The sequence below is a fragment of the Apostichopus japonicus genome, chromosome 12, assembly GCF_037975245.1.
Source record: "Apostichopus japonicus isolate 1M-3 chromosome 12, ASM3797524v1, whole genome shotgun sequence".
NCBI classification, from domain to species: domain Eukaryota; kingdom Metazoa; phylum Echinodermata; class Holothuroidea; order Aspidochirotida; family Stichopodidae; genus Apostichopus; species Apostichopus japonicus.
Genome location: NC_092572.1, coordinates 33,958,313 through 33,982,390, shown reverse-complemented (window position 1 = coordinate 33,982,390; position 24,078 = coordinate 33,958,313). Strand labels below are relative to the sequence as shown.

Here is a 24,078-nt window from a genome sequence, read left to right as displayed (position 1 = left end):
GTAGTTCTGCAGTTTTGTTCTGCAGTTTTGTAGGGACCATGATCAGAATGTTAATATGTCGGCAGCAGAATTGCACATATCAAAGCTTAAAACAAAACAAATATAATCAATTTTATATAATGTGCTTGCTGACTGTGTTGTTCCCTTTCTCTGTAATTTCTGTTTGCAGTGTCTGTGAGTGATGATAGTCAAATGCTAGACCAGGATCAGGACCAAGGCTCTAGACGCGTGGTGAAGCTGTTCATCCATCCTACGACCAAGAAGGTTAGTGGTTTGGCTGTCATGTTCTACTTCATGTATATCTTTATTGCAGTGGTTAGAACATTCTTTGCTTATGCATACAACAAGCATTGCATTTCATCATTTTTGGTTTTGATGATAATTGTAACCTTTTTAGTCGTGATGCATGCATGTGTATGTGTTGTGAAGTAAAGCTTGTAAACACGATATCTCACAGAGAGAAGCGTGGACATATCATGTGAATGTCAGATTTAATTAGTGACATGCAAGGTGATATATTACAGGGTATTTATTTTGTATCTATTATCTCCAAAAGTTACTGGAGTGACAAAGATTTGTAGTATCTTAGGGGAGTATTTGTCACCATGACACTCAGGCAAACCCTTGTTAGTACTCAGTGTGTCAGTGAGCATTCCTATCCTAAAAAAGTGTCAAATGTCATGTCCAGTGCATGATGTAATTCCCAATGTGATAGTTTCTTATTAAAACTAATGAGTCTCACATAAACATCCATGACAGAAGTGAATTACATTAAAGTCATTAACTTGTAGCTTCTGTCCTTCTTAAATGTGAATTGTACCATTACTTCCTGTCATTACATTGTGCTGAAATAGCAAATTGTTTATTCTTTTTATCCATTTCATCATCTCATTTCATTGGAAGTTACGAAGATTGCAACATCCAGATGCATGAGTTTGCACTTCTAATGAAACTATGAATCATCTTCATTTCTCCATAGGACCTTCAGTCATTCTGCTGGACATATTGGAAGACTTACACTCATGTCCAGAAAATACTGAGGAAGATGTGCATGAAGAGGTAGAAGCAGGAGAAGAAAAAGAGCAGGAAGACGAAGCAGGTATGGTGACCCTCTTTCCATAGTATTACACCTTAACCAACAATGTAGATGATTCTGTTGCTTTTAACAGATTTCTCAACATGCTTACATCTGTTGCACATTGTGGGTTTCTGCTTCTAGGGCATAGGCCTATACTGATTTGAACATAGTTTTCAAGCTGGAGTAGCAACTTCCTGATTAATCATTCACAACTATTGTTGTTAAATGATTAAGTTTTCCATGCTATTAAAAGTTTTTTTTTTGTTTCAGCTGATTTTTTCCCGGTGGAGAAAGTCCTTAAGAAGAGGCAGAAGAAGGGAGAAACTCAGTATCTGGTCAAGTGGCAGGGGTACTCTTCCAAATATAATCAATGGGTAGATGCAGGGAGCATATCAAAGGAAGCGGTGGATATGTATAAAGGCATTTAAGGATTTCCACTTATATCTCCTCAATTTTTTCTTTAGAATAGCATAATTGTTTAAGTAGTAGCTGGGCAAGTGTTTGGTTGTATGTTGAGTGTAATTAAGATGTTTTAGTAGAGTAAATGCCAGGCTACGGCATGACGTTGTCATGTTTCCTTGTTTAGGTATATGAGTTCTTTTAAGCAATCAAGTAGAACACAGTCGACGTAGAGTATTAACAAATAACATGTTATAATTTATTGCGTTACATCATGCTGTACAGGACAGATATATAGGACGACATGTCCAAGGTTACTTGTTGACAGATGGAGAGACAGGGTGAACAAGGACGAGCAGACGGCATGCTGTAACTTATATATCAATATGCAAATACACAGCTCATTAACATACAGGTGCAGATTATACAATGTAGTGCATCGTTTGCACACGTACATATGAATGCATATTCAATAACATTACATCCCCCTTTCTTTAATAAGTTGGGAGTCTTAGATAGGCTACAATTCAGTTAAACTTTCTTAATAATTACAAGGGTTTTGTGTAAGTCTGGTAGTATTTCGCAACAATACTACACAGCTTGTAAAAATTATACATCCAACATTATTCTCTTCTTTACTCTCCGACCAGACCTAGTAACATAAACATCTTCTTGTGGGTCTGGACCTTCTGGTTCTGGTGCCAGAATATTTTCTATTTCTGAACTGGGGTCAGATTTATGGTTTATAACCTCTGACTGGGGTAGAACCTTTTCCCCTTCCTTTAAATGTTTCCTATTCCTCCTCAGGATTCCGCCCGAGTCGGTTTGAATTTCATACGATCGTGGTTCATGTCTTTGCTTTAGTAATGTACCTGGGGTCCATTTGCCTGAAGTTTGGTCTTGTACATACACACTTTGTCCGGGACCCAACGGACTCAAAGGTTTTGCTGTTTTATCAGGATAGAATTTCTGTGTCCCGCCTATCCTGCATACTGTCAAAAATTGAATCACGATCGAGGTTCTTATTTTGTACTCTGACAGGAAGATTAGATTTCACCTTACGATTGAGCTGTATTAATATATATTTAATACATTTACATGTGTGGTTGGGGTTTCTTAAATGTATTATGAGGAAATATGAATAAAATATTTGTATTTGTCAAAAGATGCATGGAAAAATGAGAACATTTTCAAAGGGCATCGGTAGCATATTGCATGTTTGAAGTATTTTAGACAGCTGCTGTGTATGTCAATGATATTTCTGTTATGTGTATGTTTAGTAGTTGCAGTAGCAGCTGTAATTGTCAGTAGTTTGGAGGGCATTCGATTTCAGGTCTTGAGTGAGACAGACACCTCATAGATGTACTAAATGCACGCAACTCATCATGTATGCTTTCTCTTTTCAACCACGCATCGCTCCGCAGGAAAGCCCTCATAATTATTTATATACTAGGACACATTATAACACCCTAACAACGCCCATTTCAACAGTGTTATAGTCAAATACCAGTTTAATATGGTATTAGTTGATGTACAGGTTTAGCCTGCAGATATGAAGTTTTGGATACTTTTCCATTTTTTCTAAACCTAAAACTACAACCCATCGTGATAGGTCATTTGCTAAGTGTGGTCAAAAGGGTAGAACGCCCTCCCTCCCGATCTCTGCATCATTCCGAGCATTCATAGTTTAAGAAACGTTTGAAACATCTCTTTCCAAAATCTGATTATTACTTTATGAGACTAACTGCAGAGAAACAAACATTGTTTCAACTTTCTTTTTTTTAGTAATGTCTGCCTTGTAGTTTGTATCATATTGTCTGCTTTGTTTTCAACACTACCATACATGCCTTGTTTTCAAGGCCATGCATAAACCTTTTCATTCAAAAGGTTTTTCTTGAACACAAAATTGCTTGCTTTCACTCATAATGCTTCATTAAAAAGTGACATATGTATCATATCGATAACATGACATAAGATAAAAAATACTAGGCACACAAGGATGTAGACAAATTTGAGTAAAAAGGTTTTATTTGCTCATTTACAGGATTTTCAATTTGTAACCATTAACATTACAACCATTTAACTTTCTACACAGCATTTCTACCCCCCATCTGGGGCAATGTCAGCAAATATTTTACTAAGTTTTGCCCCCATATCAAGTATGAGCTGAAGTTTGTCATGAATGGTCAGGTGCTGTGTTTTTAAAGTTTTCAGTTTTGAAATTTGGTGACCTCAAACAAACTTTCACCTCCCCAAAATTTAACAAGGGTTATGTACCTACAGAGTTTGATGTACATGTAAGCTGCTCATGTTTCTATCTATGCATCTGTTGAATCTTTTGTTTATGGATATACGTTGAATTTATTGATGAAACTTAATTGGACTGTTACCGCCACTTTTTTTTCCCTGAAAATTAAAGAGATTATGTTCTCACTTTAAAACAATGTTTTGAAGTTTAAAAAGCAGTCCGTTGAAATATGCGTCAAGAAATTCAGAGAGATATAAGATACTCAGGCCAAGGTCGACAGTCAAAGTTTCAGCTAGGTCCACAAAACTTCAACTACCTAATACTGCATTAGATGGTTCTCATATTTTTCACCACTGCTGACTCTCTTGATTCAATCTAAAACAATTGGAATTATCTGATATGTAACATTAACCTAGGAACAAAATTTGAAGGGCAAGCATTTTTGCATCTAGTGATATTGTGTTAAAATGTAGTCACTACACAAACAACATCTCATGATTCTCTCAGCTTGTGTGTAGGAATAAAACGAAGAATTAAGAAACATGAGACTACTTCACATACCACTGTTAACCCATTTCTTGCAAAATGTTAGGTTTGGGCAGGAAAAGACGTAACATACAACAGAAAGCCATATATTTGAGCAACTTGGAGGGAAAAATTGCAATGAATTTGCAGCAAGCAGCTTGGACTTATTTACTATTTATATGCCACATAGTACACCACCAAGAAATCTCTTTTAGTGCTGCTGTTAGTATACATACATTTTTCTTGACCGCTGTACTAGCACTAAAACTTTTCATGGATTTCTGTACAAGAACACATAATGTTCTTTACATACTATAATAAGAGACATTGGTAAAAATGGTAATATGAAAAGATGTAAATAACTGTTACTGATCACCAACATTATACTGTAAGCGAGTTAACCAGATGTGCTACTCCCAGTGACATTAGTGAAAGATTCAACTTGGAAATAATTTTGGTTTTGCAATGAGATCAACGCTATGTTGGTAAGGACAGAGTCCACAGCCATACTGAAATATTTGGGGTTCCTTGCCACGGATGATGGTACCAGACCCTTCATTCATGGATTATCTGAACCAGTCTTCATGGGAACCAGACACAATTAACTTCTTTATGTGGTATGTGATGCAGTGTGGCTCATCTTCTGGCAAATTGAATACTCTTACATTATCAGATATAATCATCATTTGACATGATTCCGTGTATACCTGGTAGTACATGTATCTTGGATATGTGTCTTCTGCACATGCGGAGTAACAAAATGAACATGAAATCATTTTAAAGCATGGATTTACCTATTGGGATTGGTAACTACTGGTACCTTGAAAACTCTCAATGGGACTTAACAATGAATGAACTTAATATTAAAAATTTGGTAATTATTCTCTAATCAGTAGAGCTGCTACATGTAAATTACACGTATGGGCAATGATCACTCAAAACCTCACTGCTATGACTTAACAATTAGAAAGGTAGGACCAGCTTTCTAGAACCATTCAGTACTTCAGCAAGAGTAAACAATGAAAGATATCACCTGAAACATAAAATTCACTTAAGAAAAGTTGTCCAGTCTGTCTGATATCCTAGAAAAGTTGAATTATGTTCCCATTACTTCAATGAAAATCTCAATTACTTAAGTTTAAAAGTTATTCAGAAGTTGAGATATGCTTTTATTATTTGGAACCCAGTTAAATCAAATGACCAGCACCCTCATCCACTACTCAAAGGTGATCATATGCATCATCCTGACATAGATATATGTATTACCATTAAATACAAAGAATACATTCTAAGTTTATCCGCATTATAAGACGGTTGACCTTGCATTACACTCTGACTACCTTGGTAGGCCAACTAGCCTGTTTGACTTTGAACATTGGGCTTTTAGATAATGACTTTATCCCCTTAGAACCGTGTACATTTGTCTTAATTACTTTACTAAAATATTGTCTTGAATTGTCACCTTTGCAAACAAAGTCCTCAGTCATATATGTGCAACATTAATATGTTTGGGTCTGGGAGGGTCTTTTGTGATTTATGGGGAATTGAAATTGGACATCTTATACATTCTAAGAGAAATTCAACACAGCTATCTTACCACTTAATGGTAACTTGGGTTTAACTGAGCACCTTTCATCACAAGTTGCTGGACATCCCCCTGTCAGATTAGCTAAGGGAACAGAGGGTGGTAATTAAAGGCTGTGCTTCTTCTTGGCAGAACGTTACTAGTGGGGTTCCACAAGGGTCTGTATTAGGTCCCTTGTTGTTTGTTGCCTATATAAATGACATCGACGGAGATATTTTGTGTAAAGCTAAGAAGTTTGCTGATGACACCAAATTGTATTCTGAGGTCTCTTCCAAAAGCAATTCTGAGAAATTTCAAGCGGATTTGGATAAGATTTGTTCCTGGTCTCAGGGGTGGCAAACAAGGGCGGCGGAAGCACTTTTAATCTGGGGGGGGGGGCACCAACGTCGAAGGGCACTTTGCAGAAATTTGATTGGACTGATGCAGCCTGATATTTAGTACACTTTATAACTCTTATTGTATTATCTTATTTGCGTATACACATCACTCTGTCAATGCCCCCCCCCCCCACCCCACCATCGAGGAAAAAATGCATACTAGCACTGCAATATCCAATGTGCAAATTGGGAAACAAGGAACAAGTTTTCTTTCGAGACAAAATGAGGTGAAATCATTATAAAGTCCCTGCACACGCGATCGATACATGCATGAAAGCAAATGAAATATGTCAAAATACGAAAGGATGGGGTAGGTTATGGGATATTAAACTATACTCATTATTCACAGTAGGCTATAAATGGCTTCTGCTTATTAGAAAGTTACAATATAATATAGCAATGCATTTTTGGAAATGCATTAGAATTTTTTTTTTTGAAATTGAATATGCATAATGGCACTCACCAGAATGTTAGAAGCAGTTGCGGAGCTAGGGATATTGATCAAGGGGTCGAGAATGGTCTGTAGGGGCGCTTTCGACACTATCTAAGCGGAGCGCCACCACAGGTTCGCGCGAAGCGTAGAGAAATTTTATGAGTCAAGATACTCCCTAGATCGCCGGAAATGACCCTTTCCAGGCCTTGCTAATTTGAAGATGAATGAAGAATAAATAGGTGTCATCGCCATTTTGTCAGAAAATTACACCAACAAAACGTGACAAATGTCAATAGGTAGATGAGAGCGCAATTAAAAAGTCAGTAATCGCGAATAAGTGAAAAGTGGTAAAAAGCTGAAAAGGGCACAAGCAGTCCATTTGAGTCTGTCAGGGGGGCGGATCGGGGCATCCGCCCCCCTGACTGTATGTCACTCCGCCACTGGTTACAAACCTTGTGGTATTAAACATTTAAAACTTCCCGAAATATTTCATTCGACGTGGGTTTCGCTTTGTAAACTCTTTAGCGATGTCCCGTATAACTAATCAGTCCGTTCTTGCTTTATGGATATGAAACATTAGCATATTATTATACCGTTTACACCAATTGAGCTCCGCAAGTATGTCTTTATCCGGCGTTGTACGGAGAAGGATCTCTCTCCGGAGGCTGCGCTCATTGGTGCCAGTAGGTATATGTGTATAAGGCATGCAGAGAACATTCGGAATAGCCAGGCTGACCTAATAAGGTAATCAAGAGTACAATTTTATGTAGAAAAAGGGCACATTTTTAACCTGAGGAAAAGTGGGGGGCACGTGCCCCTGTGCCCCCCTCCCCCCCGATTCCGCCGCCCTTGGTTGCAACTATAGCCAGTAATTGTCTTTGATACAACTGTATCTAGTAAATGTTTATCGAAAAGGCTGTTTTGGAACTTGGAACGCCGATCGTGACAACAATAGGCAACAAAGTGCTGCAGCTCTATAAAGTCTGTTAATCAAGATAGGCCCGGGCCTACAGTGCTACATACTGGCTACGCCCCTGATAGTTCTAAATTAGGATTAGATTTCTTACTGAAATATCGCTGACCTAATAAGGTGATAACATGTACAATTTTTATGTAGAAAAAGGGCACATTTTTAACCTGAGGAAAAGTGTGGGGGCACGTGCCCCCTGTGCCCCCCCGGTTCCGCCGCCCTTGTTGTTACTGTAACATATACTTTGTTGTACATTCAGTAGTACTGCAGTATATATTTGCTACAAATGCTGGTGATTTTCCAGTGATGTTAATGAAGTCAGTGATCTCTACCAGTTTCTACAGCATACATTACATTTGTCATACTTGCAGCTTGTAGGTAGAGTAGTTCTTTAGACTGGTCTGATGTCAAACTTCATGATATCTCCTTCAGATGAGAGCCTGGGGAGTTGCCCAGTGTTCATACCAACATCCTGTTATCCCCTATTCAGATTGCAGCTTGATGACGTAGATGCATTCTCCTGACAATAACCTTTGGTCAAAACAGCAGAAGCTGGTTCCTTCAAAATAGCAGTACTCTATTGCCACAGATGTTGTACCAAATTTGGTGCCCCCAGCCCAGTCAGTTCACATTGTGCCCCTTGGATTAATTCTCAGGCATAAATTAATTGGTTACAAGGGGGCCACTTGAAGTCCTTTCCTTTAGATTCAAAGTCTGTACCTCTGCTGCAATATTTTGCTTCTTTTTCATAGCTTGTATAAAGATAGCTTTAAGTGAACCATAATAGACTCTTTGTCTATTGATCTCAAAGTTACAATGATTGTGGATATTCAGTTAATTTTCAGTACTGTGATAGATCATCGAGTTCATGACTAACAATTCTGATGTCATAACTGTCTCAATCCCTAAAAGAGCATCCTTGGAGCAAAACTTTAGAATTATAGGTTTGTTGGATGGTCTGGCCTTCAAGTTGAAATGCTGCTCTCCTGATTGTATCGAATTCAAAGCTGTTCATGAAAAAGAAATCATTCATTTCAAATCGATTAATTTCACAGTTTTTTGTCAGTTTGGTTCAAGTTTCCATTTAGTGATTATTCATTTCTATGTTGAATTATACATCTAGTACATTGTACAACATTTATTAAGATAGGCTAAGATAACAAATTTAATTTGTAATATAAAACTACAACTTTACAATAAGAATCATCAAGATTGGTCCATCATCCAGAGCTTCACTGCAGAGAAAATGATCCTTTTTATGTAAGGCTGGTTATGCAGTATAGCTATTGCAACCAATGTCAATTATATTAAACCATTTCCACTGTTGTATTAATATTGGAACAAAGAACAGAAAGTATGACACCATCATTCCAATGATGGATTTCCAACTTAATTATCGAACTGCCCTGGAAAAGGATGTTAGGTCAGCAAATGACCTATATATGTCACGTAGATACAGATTACCAATTCTGTTTCTATATCCTGATTCTTGACTTAATAATGATATACTGATTTTGTCATTGCAGACTGTCTGATATAGAGAAGATGCTCAATACAATCCAGGGAGGTCCACTAGTTTAGGGTCCCTCGGTGGCTGGAGTGTGTTTGAGTTTAACCCCTTTGTGGAAGACAGCAGTCACATGATGGGCTCTAGTTGGGAGGCTGTTCCTTGGGGAGTGTGGTGCCAGATCTGGGATACCCAATCTGCTCAAGCTTTTAACGCCATAGTCTCCTGTTTACTTTTCCAAATTGTGCTTATTTATCTGTCAAACAAAAGTTATTTTCTGTTTTGCCTACCCTTATTCAAGTCCATCTATATTTCCATAATGATATCAGTTTTCCACAAACATTTAACCTACCAGACGGTCAACCTGGATCACATTCCTACACACCCAATCAATCAAGTTTTACTGTTTACTTGCTATTTCTGACTATCTGAGTTGAGACTGATTTCAGATATATACTGACTGGTATCAAAACACCAATCAAATCCAGCCTACTAACTTAATACAGAGTAAATAAAAAAGGTTGCAACAAAAGTCCAAGAAAAACGAAATTATAAACTTATTCCCACATTTAAATGGATATTGAGGTCACGAACAATGTAAAACCTATATGAAAAAAAAAATGCTCCACTGTTACATATTTGGTCAATTGCAAAAAGTCATTTCAATGTCTTGTCCCTCAATCAAGATATGGCTGATTAATTCACTTGACTGATTGTAACTTACTTTGACTGACTGAACTCTTGATTCTTCCCTGGAGTGGCGGTACCACTGCAATGTCAAATATTCTTCAAAAGCTCTCCTTGTTAAAATCTTCTTAGAGATTTATCCTTTGAAATCTGATATATTTTCTGAATGTCTCACTTTTTAGATAGAAACGATATTTTTCCTCTGTAGAAAAAGGGAGTTAAATATTGTATAACAAGAGAAAAAGGCAGATTCTAGCTAAATTTCAATTTCCTCGTCATAAATTCAGCCGTAAGCAGCCTGTATTTACACAAATATACCTCACAAATGTCATATTCCTGCGATACAAAGAGCTACAAGAATGTGGTATGAATCTAAAGATGCAGAAAATTCGTATATCAACTAAAGTATATCAACTTGAAATATTGCTTTCATAGTTCCTTGTAGTCCTATGTATTGCATTTCTGTCATGTAGTCTTATTTTCTTAGTACATAAATTTATTGGTACCAGTTCAGTTACTTATTGAGCTACTGTGTCATTCTCAGTAACAAGTCACTAGGGGGGTGGGGGGGGGGTCAATATACATGTTGGGAATCAGAGAAATATAAATAAAAACACAGCAGGCTTCATTTACTTGCTTGAGTGCATATCTCGAACCAGAATGTAAACATTCCATGGTTTCTTGCTGCTGCTCATTGATTAACAGGGAACACTCCAAGTATGTAATCATGAAGCATCCCCTGAAGTTATGTGTACAAATTGTTGTTACCAAAATATGCTAGCCAGGGCTCTTTATTAATATGAATGAACCATGCATTGTATTAGCACACATCAGCATGTGTCTGCTATCTACAAATATCACTGATCTAATTTTGAAGATCAAACATATGATTTCCACATAAGTTAACTGCAATTTGATAAATAATCCCTCATCCGGTACTCATCATTAGTCATGACATGAGCACAGAAAACAATTATGTTCACCTACTCACTAAAAATTGTAATGGTCAATAATTGCCTTGTGAAGTTATAAATCATACACACTTGTAACCGTAATATTGTTAAGCCACACCTCCTCAAAAATACAGACATCATATTGGAACCCACATTGCCATTTGTAGGCAACCTACCAATAACATACTCATGTTTGAACTTGAAGAAACTGTGACTCATGATTGTCAAGTTATTACAATTTGAATATTTTGCTGTTTCATCCTATGACCTCATTAATATTCATGATATGAGCAACAACATCAATAGGATTCATCAACTCATTGTGGACCACCCACCCATCAAGTACGACATTCATCAATCATTCCCTTGTGAAGTTATCATGCATACAAACTAAAGAGTCACACACACCCATACACACAGGCCGACCTAACTACAAAGGTTCTTTTGATTTCAGCAAGGAGCCAAAAACAGTATCTGCCAAAAAAACATACATTTCATATGATACTTCTTTTTTGGATTTTTGGTCTCGGATATTACTAGTGACTCAATTACTGCACAATGTTTTCATGAAGTGCAGTAAATAGTACTACAGATATTATGACAGCTGTTTACATATGTAACCAAAGTTACATTACCACATTCATTATATCATGCAAGGAATTCACTCAAGTAAATTAGGGAAATATAATAGTTCTGGATATCTGACAAATCTATGAATAGATAACATACCATATGAGATGCTGACGTTCATACTGTCATACCATTCAGTCATACTGTCAACTATGAAATGATATTCTGTTTAACATTAGAATGGGTAAGCGCACTTATAGCGTTGGCTAAGATGGTAGTTGATTATAAATGCAAGTCTCTTATTCTAAATTGATGTATGTTATTAATATTACTTTAAAAGCTGCAATTAACAAAAATCCAAGTAGGAATTAAAAAAATCTGCAACTATAAATTAATTTAATTGCTTTAAGAGAATTCTGAGATTTGCGTGTTTCTTGATATAGTTCATTCAAATATAATTTTTATGTTAATATCAATTGAAGGGAGCAATGATCAGCTCACATATAGCTTCATATATTAGTTATTATGTACAGTTACAATGTTTGAAATATACTTACTTCTACATAACATATTTCCATTCCACAAGAATCTGTCAATGTGTTGTCAAGAACACTACAAGTTGCCTCACTGAAAGTCACTTTCACATTCGTTCCTCCAAGAAAAGAGGAAAACTGGAGAACCTTCTGACAAACAGAACAGTTTGGCTGGAGATTTCTACCTCTGTCTAAGCAATCACCAGTTATCATTTTGGATAGTGGCTAAAAAGGAAGAAAAGAGTTTAGTAAAATGAAATTTGATGTTCAAAAAGGTTCTATATGCAAATGGCCCAAAAACTTCTTAATACAGATATTTTTTGTTTACAAAATAAACACCCATAAAGAAAGCTTTCCGGCACTGAAATTTAAACAAAAAAAGTAAATCCTACACAGAGATGACAAATACAAGATAGTCACAACAATGAGTGATATTTTTGTAGTTGAGGATGATACTAGGTGTCTTACATAGGCAGCAGCTTTGTAAGTTTACAGTGAAAAGATGTATGGTTAGATTACCTGGAACACTGAAATTTGATTCCATATGTCCACTCCATATAATGGGAAAGTTGTGAAATTGAGATACTAAACAGTTTATTTGCTGTTTAATTATGCAGAAGGAAATCAAATTTACTGTATATGTTGTATCTGTAACAAGAAGTAATAATGTATGAAACAGTTATGTAATTAATTTCTAAGTTCCTTTGAGGTATTTATATAATTAAATTAAATACTTACCTTGCTAATACAGCTTCTCTTGCAGGTCTGTGCGTCCAGCTGCTTTCAAAGCCTCTCCCAGTGCTCTGTATGTAGCTTGACTTCCAATTCTCCTTTTCCAAGTCAACAACATCTGATAAACAGTTTCCTTGTGTCCCTGGTTGGTATAATCTCTCTCAAGGTTATAAAGCTTTGAGTCATCTAGTCCAAGATTTCTACCTACAGCTTTCCATTCATTTTGAATTTCCTCCGAGAGATCCTGTAATATGATCAGAGTTTATGTACATTGAGTGTTATCTGAGTTAAACATACACAAACTATATCAGTTTTCTATCGGGTCACTGTTTAAGTATTTAATAATTTTTGATGCATTGATTACAGAGTGAAGTAAAAGTTACCTCAATCATGTTCCAATAATTTTTCACTTCCAAAGTATACGATAACTGACACCTTCTGTATATTGTGTGTATATATATATATATATATATATATATATATATATATATATATATATATATATATATATATATATATATATATATATATGTATATATATATATATATATATATATATATATATATATATATTGCGACTTAACAAGCGGGTCATAAGTCACTCAAAGGAGTTTGTGAATTCCTCCGTCCCCCCCACCCCCATTAAGATAATATTGTGACTTGGTTCAGGAAAATCACTGGTAATGACTAGACTCGCAAAAAAATCCATGACCACACTGCGGAATAAATAAGGAAAACTCCAAAAGTTGTTACTAGCTAGATGTCTCTCAGATGTGATGAAAATAATATATACTGTACCGCCTCTCCCAAGTACAAATGTGAAACTCCTTTGCACCTGTGCAGACCCAGAACGAGCAAATCGAAACATTACGAAACAAAAATTGGTGACAAGTTGTGAGTCACCACCCAACCGAAGTGTGTAGCACACTCAATTTATACGCAATGCATGACCTAGTTGCACATTGCACCATTTAGCCCTTGTACATAACTACAAGGAATGGCAGTGTGCCACCACGCACAATGCTCATGTGATTTGTTTAAAAATGTTTGCAATTTCCTCGTTCTGGGTGCATTTTTTTATCTTGCATGATTGCAGACAAAGCGAGCACTGATGGAGTTTGCACGTATAGATATGCTTGTAGTATGGAATTTGTTTAAACTATTTACAACTGGTGCACATCCCCATCTGTCACACACACACAAATGGCATACAGCATATTCAAAATAAGCACAATAAGACTTGTGTCCCCTTATTTTGTGTGCTGGAGTATAGGTTTATATATGGAATCACCTGATTGATAGAGCAACTTAGGAAAATGTGTCCTAGACACAAACACTAGAAGAACAGAAAAAAGATTTCAGATAACCTGACAACGCAAAGTCATTATCTTTTGAAAGTTGACAACAGCAGTGTCATAAGTGGAAAGACTCTGTCACTTAAAAGAGTAAAGGTCAAATCCTGTCACAGTTAGTGACATATAGGAATGCAACTTGTCGAAGATATTGTGCTCAAAAATTAAAATAATGATATGAGAGTCATTTTGTAAGCAGGTAGTAGATCTGTCATACTGTTGCTCCTAATATCAATTTGGCAATTTAAGACTTAACGTTGTCTGTCACCAGGATGTCAGATATTATGAGTGATAAATGTCTTGTCTCTCTGAAATATAGAACTGGGACCTAACAGTAGTTTTCAGAAATGGTGACCACTAAGGTAAAATTATCAAGAAGCCCAAAGTGTGAAATAGACATTTCCCTAGCCCATGTAACATATGGAATTTTATATGAATGCTGCAATTCTACCCCTTCCTCAACACAGGTTTACAGAACAACCTTTGAGAAATCTATGTGTAACCTTTTGGAGGGAAATATAAACTCTGTAATAATTTGTTTTGGCTAATTGCAGGTAGTACACATTATGGGGCACCACTCATCCAACTACAATTTTCACCTATTCTGTAGTTGATCAAGTTATATATTGTAATGTTTTTACTACTAACTATCTTAAATTAAGTAGCTTACACAACTTTTTAGACTTTAACCTCTGTTGACCCCAAATGGCATTTGAACTAAATAACAAGAGGTCTCCTCTACTCAATAACATGCATCATTGTGCTTTATATGGAGTTCATCGAACTTCTACTTTGCGAGTTGTTTACAAGGCTTTTGGACTTTGACTTTGGGAAGGAATAAAAAAATGAAATAACAAAAGTCAAATGGTGCAGTCAGAAGCATACTTAGACTATAATTTAAGTCCTCATAAATAGCTAATAGTGGAAGGTTTAAATTTTAAATTCCAAATTTCTCCCTTCTGTTTGTGGTAGGGGCATGGACTTTAATGGGAGGGGCAGAGGCAAAGGAAGGATTTTAAAATATGAGCGGGTGCTGCCCCGACATAGCATACAGAAATCACACAGCCTATTGTATGTCAAGACAATGCAGATATATCATAAAATGCAGCAAATAACTGAATCTTTGTTGCAGGATATATTGCAGAACTTGTAAAGAAAACTAATCATGTTAGTGAAACATATATTTCATTCTTGCTCTAGTACAAGATGGTATAAATTAGACAGTAGGAGACCAAATACTTGTGCAGTTTACTCTTGTCAGAGTACAATATAAATATTACTTCAAGGTGCTTGCCAATGAGAGACTTGCTTACTTGCAAACAAGCTAAGTTAGTAGCCAAAATTAAGCCCAATATTTATTCCATATTGAATTGCTATATGCAAGTCATAGCACAAGAAAGTTTATTATTCTAGTTAAGAGTGTGAACTTGGGAAGCGGTGATTATAGAAATCAACAGAACAAAAGAACTTGTGTAGTAGGACAGGGCAATAACCAGAATAGCAAATTAAATATTGATTCAAGGCAGTACACTGAACTTAAGTTCATAACGCTCAAATAAACTGAAGCTGGACCCAAGACTAATATCTATGCACAATGTTTGTAACTGTGTAAGGTTGTGCTCAGTATCTAGCATTATTTATTGTATGCAATCTCCAAAAGTTGACTTGTTAACCAACAGTTGTCAGTTGTATCCTTCTTGTGAACAAATTGCAAACATGTGTGTCAGCTGTTAACATTACAAATTGTTTACAGGAGGCGCGGCACACAGTCATCATCTTATTGACGCACTCTAGTTTGTTAAAGCTCATTCAGAAATCATGGCACGGTTTGGTAAGGGTTTGGTCGTATGCTGTCAAAAATTGTTATACGTTATTGCATTCACTATTGAAACATTTCAGTCTCACATATCTAACTGCAGCAAGAACATACTGTACCTCATTAAAATCAGTTATAATAAAACAGTATCAGTACTGATGTCAAGCATTTTAGTAGATATAAATCATGTTGAAATATATGAAAGCAAAACATGAAGCTTGAACCTCAAAGTAGGTAAGCCTTAAGGGCCATTATTGACAAACTGTTAAGCACCAATTTGTGTTGTATGCTCTTAAAAGACTGCTTCCAGGACAACAGAATCTTGTTTATGTAAATTATTACCCTGAGACTTTCTGTTCTGACTTCTAGATCAATGTTTTCCATGGGTTGTTTGACAGTTAGACTTTCATCACAAGTCTTCTTCTGTGACTGAGATAGTCTTGCAGCTACTAATTTATCATAACTGCTAGCTGCAGTATCTTCCGTTCCATCCTAGTATCAGAAAACAAGAAAAATATAAATAAATATGTTAAATATGGGCTTTAACTTTAGATGATGTGATTCAGCGTTGTATCCACGTCACTTGTTTCTGACTACTTTACACCAGTCAAACTTTCTCAATTGAAGTCAAGTAACAGGTAAATTTTATTTCATCAAGTCAAGTCTATCACAAGTCATTTGATTTTATTGCAAGTCAAATCAAGTCACAAATTAATGTTTCTTAAGTTAAGTGAAGTTGAAAGTCCAAAATGGAAGCAACTTATGTAGACATACTATAGGTATAGGCATAGGCATATAGGTATAGGCATTTCAACGCATCAATGGTTAAGGACCAACAGGTTACTTTTGTGAAGTGATGCAGGTGTGCGGTGGATGACATGCATCAATGACCTCCAGCTGCATTACTTGAACCAATTATAGTCAATGTATTTATATGTATCCTTAACCATGGCAATACCACAAAGAGAAAAGTCGGTCTTGAAATTATTCAACATTCCTCTTGAAAATGGAGCATGTACAACCCTGTCTATATGAAACAATTTTTTATTTCATGCAAATATAACAATTTTGATAAATTTAATTCAACATGAGCAACTCCAACATCCAACATTGTCAATGTCACTTGTCATAAATACTTTGCAGGTTTGCTTTTCTGTTTGATAAGAATATAGTTTTACAGTCGAAATTATCAATATTTTGTAAGATATTTTGAGATGACAAATATACTGAACTTTACCCTCACTGCAGTTGTATATTCATTAAAGCGTCTCTTCTTTGAGTGTGAGACATCTGCTGACTGTAATGGCACAGGAATGCCTGAGAGGGATGATGCTGAAACGTCCTGCAATTAAAATTGTTGGAAAGAGGTTAGAAACAGAGTATTACGATATTGACAAGTAAACAAGTAGCCATAATTGGGCTTATAAGTAATCCTTACTTGCCACAATTGAGAATATTTAATGTACCACTGCAGACAAGTAGGCAAGTTTTGACCTCTTGTGAATTCAAAAGATTTTCATAATTTGACTTCTGTTGACCTCAAAAAACCTTTCACCTTTGGACTATTGTACTTGGTGCAAATTCAACCAAGCTTTACAATTGGAGTGCAACTGAAAGGATACATTAGATCAGGCAAACTTTATAACTGAAGTTTCCCATAGGTTGAATCCTATCAATCTGTACAGAGGGTCCTTTGAGTTCACCAGAGGTCAACTGTAAAACAGGAAATATCACTGTAAACTCTAAAGAAAATGTGCTTACAAGGATTTAAGATTCCAGAATGAAGGATTCCAATTTTAACCCCTGGTGACCTTAAATGAACTGTGACCTACTCCAAGTTCTCTAAACCTTTTACAATAAAAATGGATATCCTACCATGCATACATAACCTCCTCTGATGTTCAGGTTCTGGAAATTTGAGATTTCACATTTTGTTCTCTGCTGACTACAAATGACCTCCACTAAAAACAAGACAATTCTTGTACTAATCATGGGGAAGCCAAGTGCAAAATATGAGAACTGCAGAAGTAACCTATCTTGTAAAATCATTTTAAAAGCTAGAGTTCCACACAAACCAACCACACACCCAAACACACACACGCATACACACACCAACCTGACAGAATAGGTTCCTTTGCTTCCAGCAAGGAACCAAAATGGTTGATAGGGTGCAATATCCCATTCCCATAACACGATGGGGTTGGAATGGGATAACAATATGTGTAGTTAAACACCAAACTTATGCATCTAGATCATAGCATGTCTTACTCAATGAAAATATCTGCTGTTTTCACTGATGTGTATGCACTGAGGCAGAACATATTCAATAGTTTTATAATTAAGTATATGAGTATCTTTACCAAGAAAAGTCAAAGAATTCACATAGGTACCTGATAAATGATGTCAAGTGATAACTTAAAACCAAGATGAATCTATAATTGTTCACAAACCTGGAACTGGACAATCAAATCTACTGGATCTTTTTGATCTTCTTGAGTAGCTCCAAAGAATAAAAAACAATCTTCTTCTCCAACCTTCTCAAAGACAAATGAACGCGGACAGTCCACGACAGCTGCTACGTTTATGAAAGGAATCGTCTACAGCAAAGTGAAATTAGTTGTTAGTTATCTAATAAGCAGGTTTCTTTATTTTAAATATGTTAAACTCCAATATTTATTATTCTAAAGTGACAGTTATGTTTCTGTTACCCTTAATAAAAAATACCAGCTTGCTAAGTGAGACTGGCAAAATTACAAAATTTTACAAACTATCAAGTTTCAAACACCTTGATATCTTTGTGTTATCACATAAACCAATTTGAGATACTACTGTTTGTCCTCTTCTTTTATGGAAGCCTTTATGAAACTATCAAAGTATATACTTCCTTTGGAGGTAAAATTATCTAGCTACACTTACAAATAATTGACCTCAGCCTCATTTCCTACCCTCAAAAACTCCAAATATGTGCAGGCAATTGTTTTGATTGACAGAATCTATCCACTGCTTTACAATAAACTCATAATGTAGATCAACTTAGTCACTGACTGAATCAAGTCCTTCTTAAGAGTTTTTACAAAAACCATCCCTTGAAAATAATTTCCATTTAACTGGCATCAAACTAGGGCACAATTTGACCACTGGGTTTAACCTATCTACCAAAAATGCATTGGTACAATGTGATAAATTGATAAACTATGAGAAATTATGTACTGTAACCAACTTTATGTCTTCTTTTTATAACATGACATGCAAAAATTAAGCCCTTTTATATTTTGCGGTACTGATCATGTGCCAACTCCCAGTGGCATGCACAAGGGGGGGGGGGGGGGGGGTGCTGATGCTGATAATCTGAACAAGCATCTCGGATATTCACGCCAAATAAAGAAGATTCACTTGGAAATATTTCACTTTTCAGTTAATTAGTTCCTGAAACATCCTTATCCTTGTAACACTTTTTGGCCCAGTCATCAACCAACCACTCTCATAAACTTCATCCCGATTAGAATTGAAACCCTTGGAGGAGAAGCATTTGAAAGGTTTCTATCTTTGGACCCCAAACCCTTAATCCCAAATGAGCTTTCACCTACTATACTTTATGTGAAATGTTTATAAAGCCCCATAGAAGGACACAGCTTGGACATCTTCACAGACTGGTGGTTAAGTGTGCAGGCATTCCGAAGCACACATGAAATTTAAACCAGCGTTAATTAGCGATAAGAAGAAAAAGACCATTACCTTCACTTTTTCCTCTCCTGTATATTTCCAGGACATTGGCTTTACCTCCTTAAATATTATCTTCAGAGGCAAGTTTCCCTCTTTCCGGAATAGGAACGGAATTTCTTCCAAAATTCGCAAATTGTTCTTGATGGAAAACAAACAAAGTATTAATGAAACAAACAGATAGCAATACAAAAATAAATGTGAAATTAAGATGCTTAGACCTAGTACTTGCAAGTGATTCAATCTCTATTAAATGGCATCCCTAATTGATATTATTTTGAGACATTGATGCTGGTTAATAAGGGGTTAATCGATAGCATTAACACCCGGAGTGCATTAATCATGTGAGTAACGCCCACTAGACCGTTGATTAACCCCGTTCATTCATACACTACCATTTGTGTGGGGGAAAAATCATAAAACAGAACATTTTTGGTTACATATAACCAAAAATTTATTAAAGTGATGCCCCGTAATTTTACTGTGCGTTACTCACAGGATTAACCCCGGTCAGCTGACCTGAATGGACCAATAGGATTTAGGAATCTTTACTAAGTATGAATGAACAAGTTTTTCTATGTTATGAGCTAAAACCAGATTTGCCCATATACCTTGAGGCCTATCAATATGTAGGTAAGCAAATAGAGCAGAGGTATTCTTTATATCAGATTATGTTAAAAGATGTTTGACAACAACGATGTTATTGTTAGCATTATGCACCAGGCTTGTATTCCCAGAGTCTGTATTCATAGATGAATACATTTGACAAACTCCCAATCTTCACTGTACTAACTACTTGTACTAATGACTTGGTTATCATACTTTTTTTAGTCAAACACCCACGTCTATTTCCATATTTATTATGACTGCAGTAATAACCCTATTCTTGTATGGATACATTTGCTGCATATATTTTACTTTCAAACAACTTCACAAAATGTTGCATACAGTGAGTGTACACTTCATTATGGAACATCATTATCATTATGGTTATCGTTATCATTATTATTATCATTACAATATTAAGTGTAATCCAAAATCTTGTAAAAGTATGCACTATGGCATCTCTTAAACACTGCTCGAGTGTGAAAACCTCTACCTCAAGTAAAATTCTCTAACATTGAGATGTTTTTGCATGCACACAGTGTGGCTGATTTCACCATTAAAGATGTTTCTCTTCCAAGTAATCGAAACAACCCCCCCCCCCCCAACCAGCACACACACACATACACACCCTTATCAACTTTTCATAAAATCTACTGCCTCTTTCCCAAACAAAGAGTTCTATATTTTATACCAACTGTACTGTAGTGTAGCTTACTATTAGTGTTTTTGTAACCTTTTCGGTGTCGTTAACTAAAGATGGTGTCTAATTTTCCAATTACTTCATCCTTTGTATTAATTACTCGCTTCTTGTTAAATCGCATGTTACTACGTGTTGTTACAAACAATAATACTATAAAACTATTAATTGGTGTTATATCTTGCTTGGACCACAAATTTAGGAGCACTGCTCTCAGAACCCCCTCCCCCCCCATCCTGGTGTCCCTTTCTTGTTCCCTCCTGCAAGTTCTCTCCAAATGGAAAATCGATCTTGATAATGTACAAAAAGATCTAGTGATTTCCATCAATTTCTGACAAACTAGAACAAGTTTCCTTTGCAAACTTCTGACCAAGGAGATTAAACATCATACATGTTTATTAGTATTAGATCACGTAAATCAGAACCACAGTTTTATCTGTACTCATACTGCTACTCATGTATGCTTCCTGTACTCATACTTGCACTTGCACTTGGGCATCATAATCATACTCATGCAAATTGATATTCGCAATATAAGTGTGGTATGTACTGTAAGTTGGTTTGTGTTTATCATAAAAATAACATTGCAAATAACTTAAACTACGTGTTAGTGGCTTCTAATTAACACAATTATATACATTACAAACATATGTAGCTGACAATTTATTGCAACAATGATAATCATTCACTTTGACTCACCGGTCTTTCACCTGGCAGTTTAGGGTAGAAGCCAACATGTATGGGTATTATTTTAGAAAGTGGGTTCAGGTTACCAGCAGCATAGACTTGGATCTTCTTAAATTCAACAATCTTGCCATCAATCTCACATGTCTCCCAGGAAAAGCTTTCAACCCAGATAACACAGTTTGTGTCATTCAGCTGATACAAAACATTAGGTTTTGGTCTCCACATTGGCTTACAACCTGAATCAAAACAAAAGACAGCACGAGCCTGAAAAGTTGACACTGTCATTTCTTACTGTCATTTCTTATTTTCCTTTCTTTTCAAGCACACACTTTACAGATAATGCAGAAGGTTATAAAGTATTTCCAAGAAAAATTTTGCTTGCAACCCAGTGGTACTTGTAGTGAGTTAAAATTTCACGAAAGACATGGTTATGTTTCATTATGATGGTTACATTAACATCTTCACCTACTAAGTAATATTGTGATGAAATGTTATATTCCTATTATTTCTAAAAGTCAGCTTTATAACATGTATGGAATGATGACAGCTGTATTAGTTAGCAACATTTAAATATGTACTGCATATCTTTGTTGTAAAAAAGAATTTTTTACAATCATTTAGCATGCAAATATTTCTTCATGTGATGACTGCTGCATGCATCAAGAGTATGAAACCTAACACACTGTCAATTATCTGTTGTGTGTTGACAACACTAAAGGCAACATAGACACCAATATAGTCTTGGTAGGTGCGACAGATACTGCATACCAGGAATGAACAATACATCCAGTATACATGTACTGTGGGAGTTGGTGTCTCTGCCATGTCTGCTTAGTCAGAGTTCCTACACTACATATATAAAGTACCTTTAGCATGGTGACTGCTGTACACCATGGCTTTACGTTCACCAGTGTTCTTCAACTGCAGACAGTGAGGCAGGGTGAGTTTTGCTAACTGATGTAACTTCAGATTATCAGGTAGAAGTTCCACTACTGCTGTTGAGTTACTGGTAAATGATGATTTAGACTCTTCTTGAAAACTGATTGGTATGATTCTCATCTGGATCAAGCATTCCTGTTCAATAGCACCAAAAGGAATCTCTAGTCTAACGCCAGTCCCTGGTATCTCTAGAATCCCTCCTTCCTTGTTAACCAAAGATTGTATGCTAAGAGATGTGTCCAAGTCAATATCTTTTGATGAGTGTAAAGAGATTATCATGAATAGCACCACAAATTAGTTAGAAAACAAACATGCCAGTAATATCCAATTGAATAGTTTTAACATCAATCAGTGGAGTCAAGTATCACTGTTGCATCCATAAAGTATGTTTATTTGTTCTCTAAAGTGTGTCATTTAAGCTCCATGGTCAGTTCAACTCCTTATTGAGCCATTGACCTTATTATTAATTTAATGCATTAGCTTTCATATAAACTATGCAAATTCAAGTTCATAAACTTGCTGAGTATTACAATAAGACATAGCTTTACCATCTGTGCACCTTATGTATGGTTCTGTATGAGACCCACAGATATTGTATGTTCAGGCATCATCAAAGATATCATAAAACAATGTTTAACAACTGGTAAAGAGGGTATCATATCTGTCAGTATACAGTTCTACATCTGTTAATGGCCAGCTTATGAAATATGAACAATCTCAACTGCTCATGTTAGGTAACGCAGAGCATGATAGAAGTGTGAAATATAAGAGAGAAAGGTCAGACAATGTCACTTTCCCTTTCCACTTCGATCCAACTAACTTGTCATGTGCATTGCATGTTTGCTTGAATCTAATGAAGCACACTGTTTATGGTGTTACCACACAGACTAACACTGTTCTGATTTACTTTACCAGCTCAAGCGTGTTCTATACATGTGGCTCTGTGAGTGTGAAAATGCATCTTAAGACCTAATTCATTTTCATCCTGGATAGTTCCACACTAAGGTCAGGATCTATGTTTATATCCTCAAAGATTGCAGGCTTTGAAGATTGCCATATCTCAGCCTACAGTATCTACTAAACTAAAATCTATGTCAAAGGCTAGTGCTGCCATTGTTATTCACTTCATTCCATCATTCATCATTGCTACAGTATTACATCTTCAATATATAAAATGTCTACTATGTGAAACTATTCTACACTCCATCATGATCCCTTTTCTAAGAAAGAGTGATTCCAATAAATATCTCCTTGGTACTGTGAATCATAAAGTTTAAAATAAATAAGTTTAAGCTAGACACACCTTTAACTGCTTTTGTTGCTGATGGTTCATTAGAGTTCCTACTGTGTAGTCTAAACTCCATCTGAATAAAGAAATAGTTACAGATAAATATAATAGCACCAATTATCAATTTACATTTGCTGGTAACTGACAGAACTTCTCGAAAGCAACAATCCAAACAAATATGATGGAACCAGAAAGTCACGTGACTTAGTGATTCATTGCCAATATGAGAAAAAAAGTTTGAATACAAGATTTTCTACCGAGCTGGAATGCTGAGCAGAAATGGAAAGTCTTGCAGAATTGAGTAATGCGTACCTATACAAAGAGGGTCGATGGTCAAACAACCTTCACTTCTGCATAATTAAATTAATTCTGACTG

General features: G+C 36.0%; 2 protein-coding genes across 3 annotated transcripts in view; one reads left to right on the top strand and one right to left on the bottom strand.

Moving 5' to 3' along the window:
- The window catches only part of LOC139977760 (uncharacterized), a 31,929-nt gene extending 30,193 nt beyond the window's left edge, over positions 1 to 1,736 (top strand). Inside the window, exons 20-22 of the mRNA XM_071987396.1 lie at positions 171 to 265; positions 980 to 1,099; positions 1,349 to 1,736. Of these exons, the coding sequence (XP_071843497.1) occupies positions 171 to 265; positions 980 to 1,099; positions 1,349 to 1,506 (373 nt within the window). The 3' untranslated portion in view covers positions 1,507 to 1,736. The remainder of the gene's footprint in view (positions 1 to 170; positions 266 to 979; positions 1,100 to 1,348) is intronic.
- The window catches only part of LOC139977737 (uncharacterized), a 55,495-nt gene continuing 33,124 nt past the window's right edge, over positions 1,708 to 24,078 (bottom strand). The window contains exons 10-21 of one of the 2 annotated variants that reach the window (XM_071987299.1): positions 23,718 to 23,778; positions 22,342 to 22,665; positions 21,488 to 21,711; positions 19,501 to 19,626; positions 18,216 to 18,362; positions 17,003 to 17,107; positions 16,108 to 16,257; positions 12,604 to 12,841; positions 11,890 to 12,090; positions 9,847 to 10,011; positions 7,981 to 8,622; positions 1,708 to 7,381 (exon numbers count right to left, since the gene is read on the bottom strand). In XM_071987299.1, the coding sequence (XP_071843400.1) occupies positions 12,608 to 12,841; positions 16,108 to 16,257; positions 17,003 to 17,107; positions 18,216 to 18,362; positions 19,501 to 19,626; positions 21,488 to 21,711; positions 22,342 to 22,665; positions 23,718 to 23,778 (1,371 nt within the window). In that variant the 3' untranslated portion in view covers positions 1,708 to 7,381; positions 7,981 to 8,622; positions 9,847 to 10,011; positions 11,890 to 12,090; positions 12,604 to 12,607. The other variant, XM_071987300.1, reaches the window with a different exon arrangement.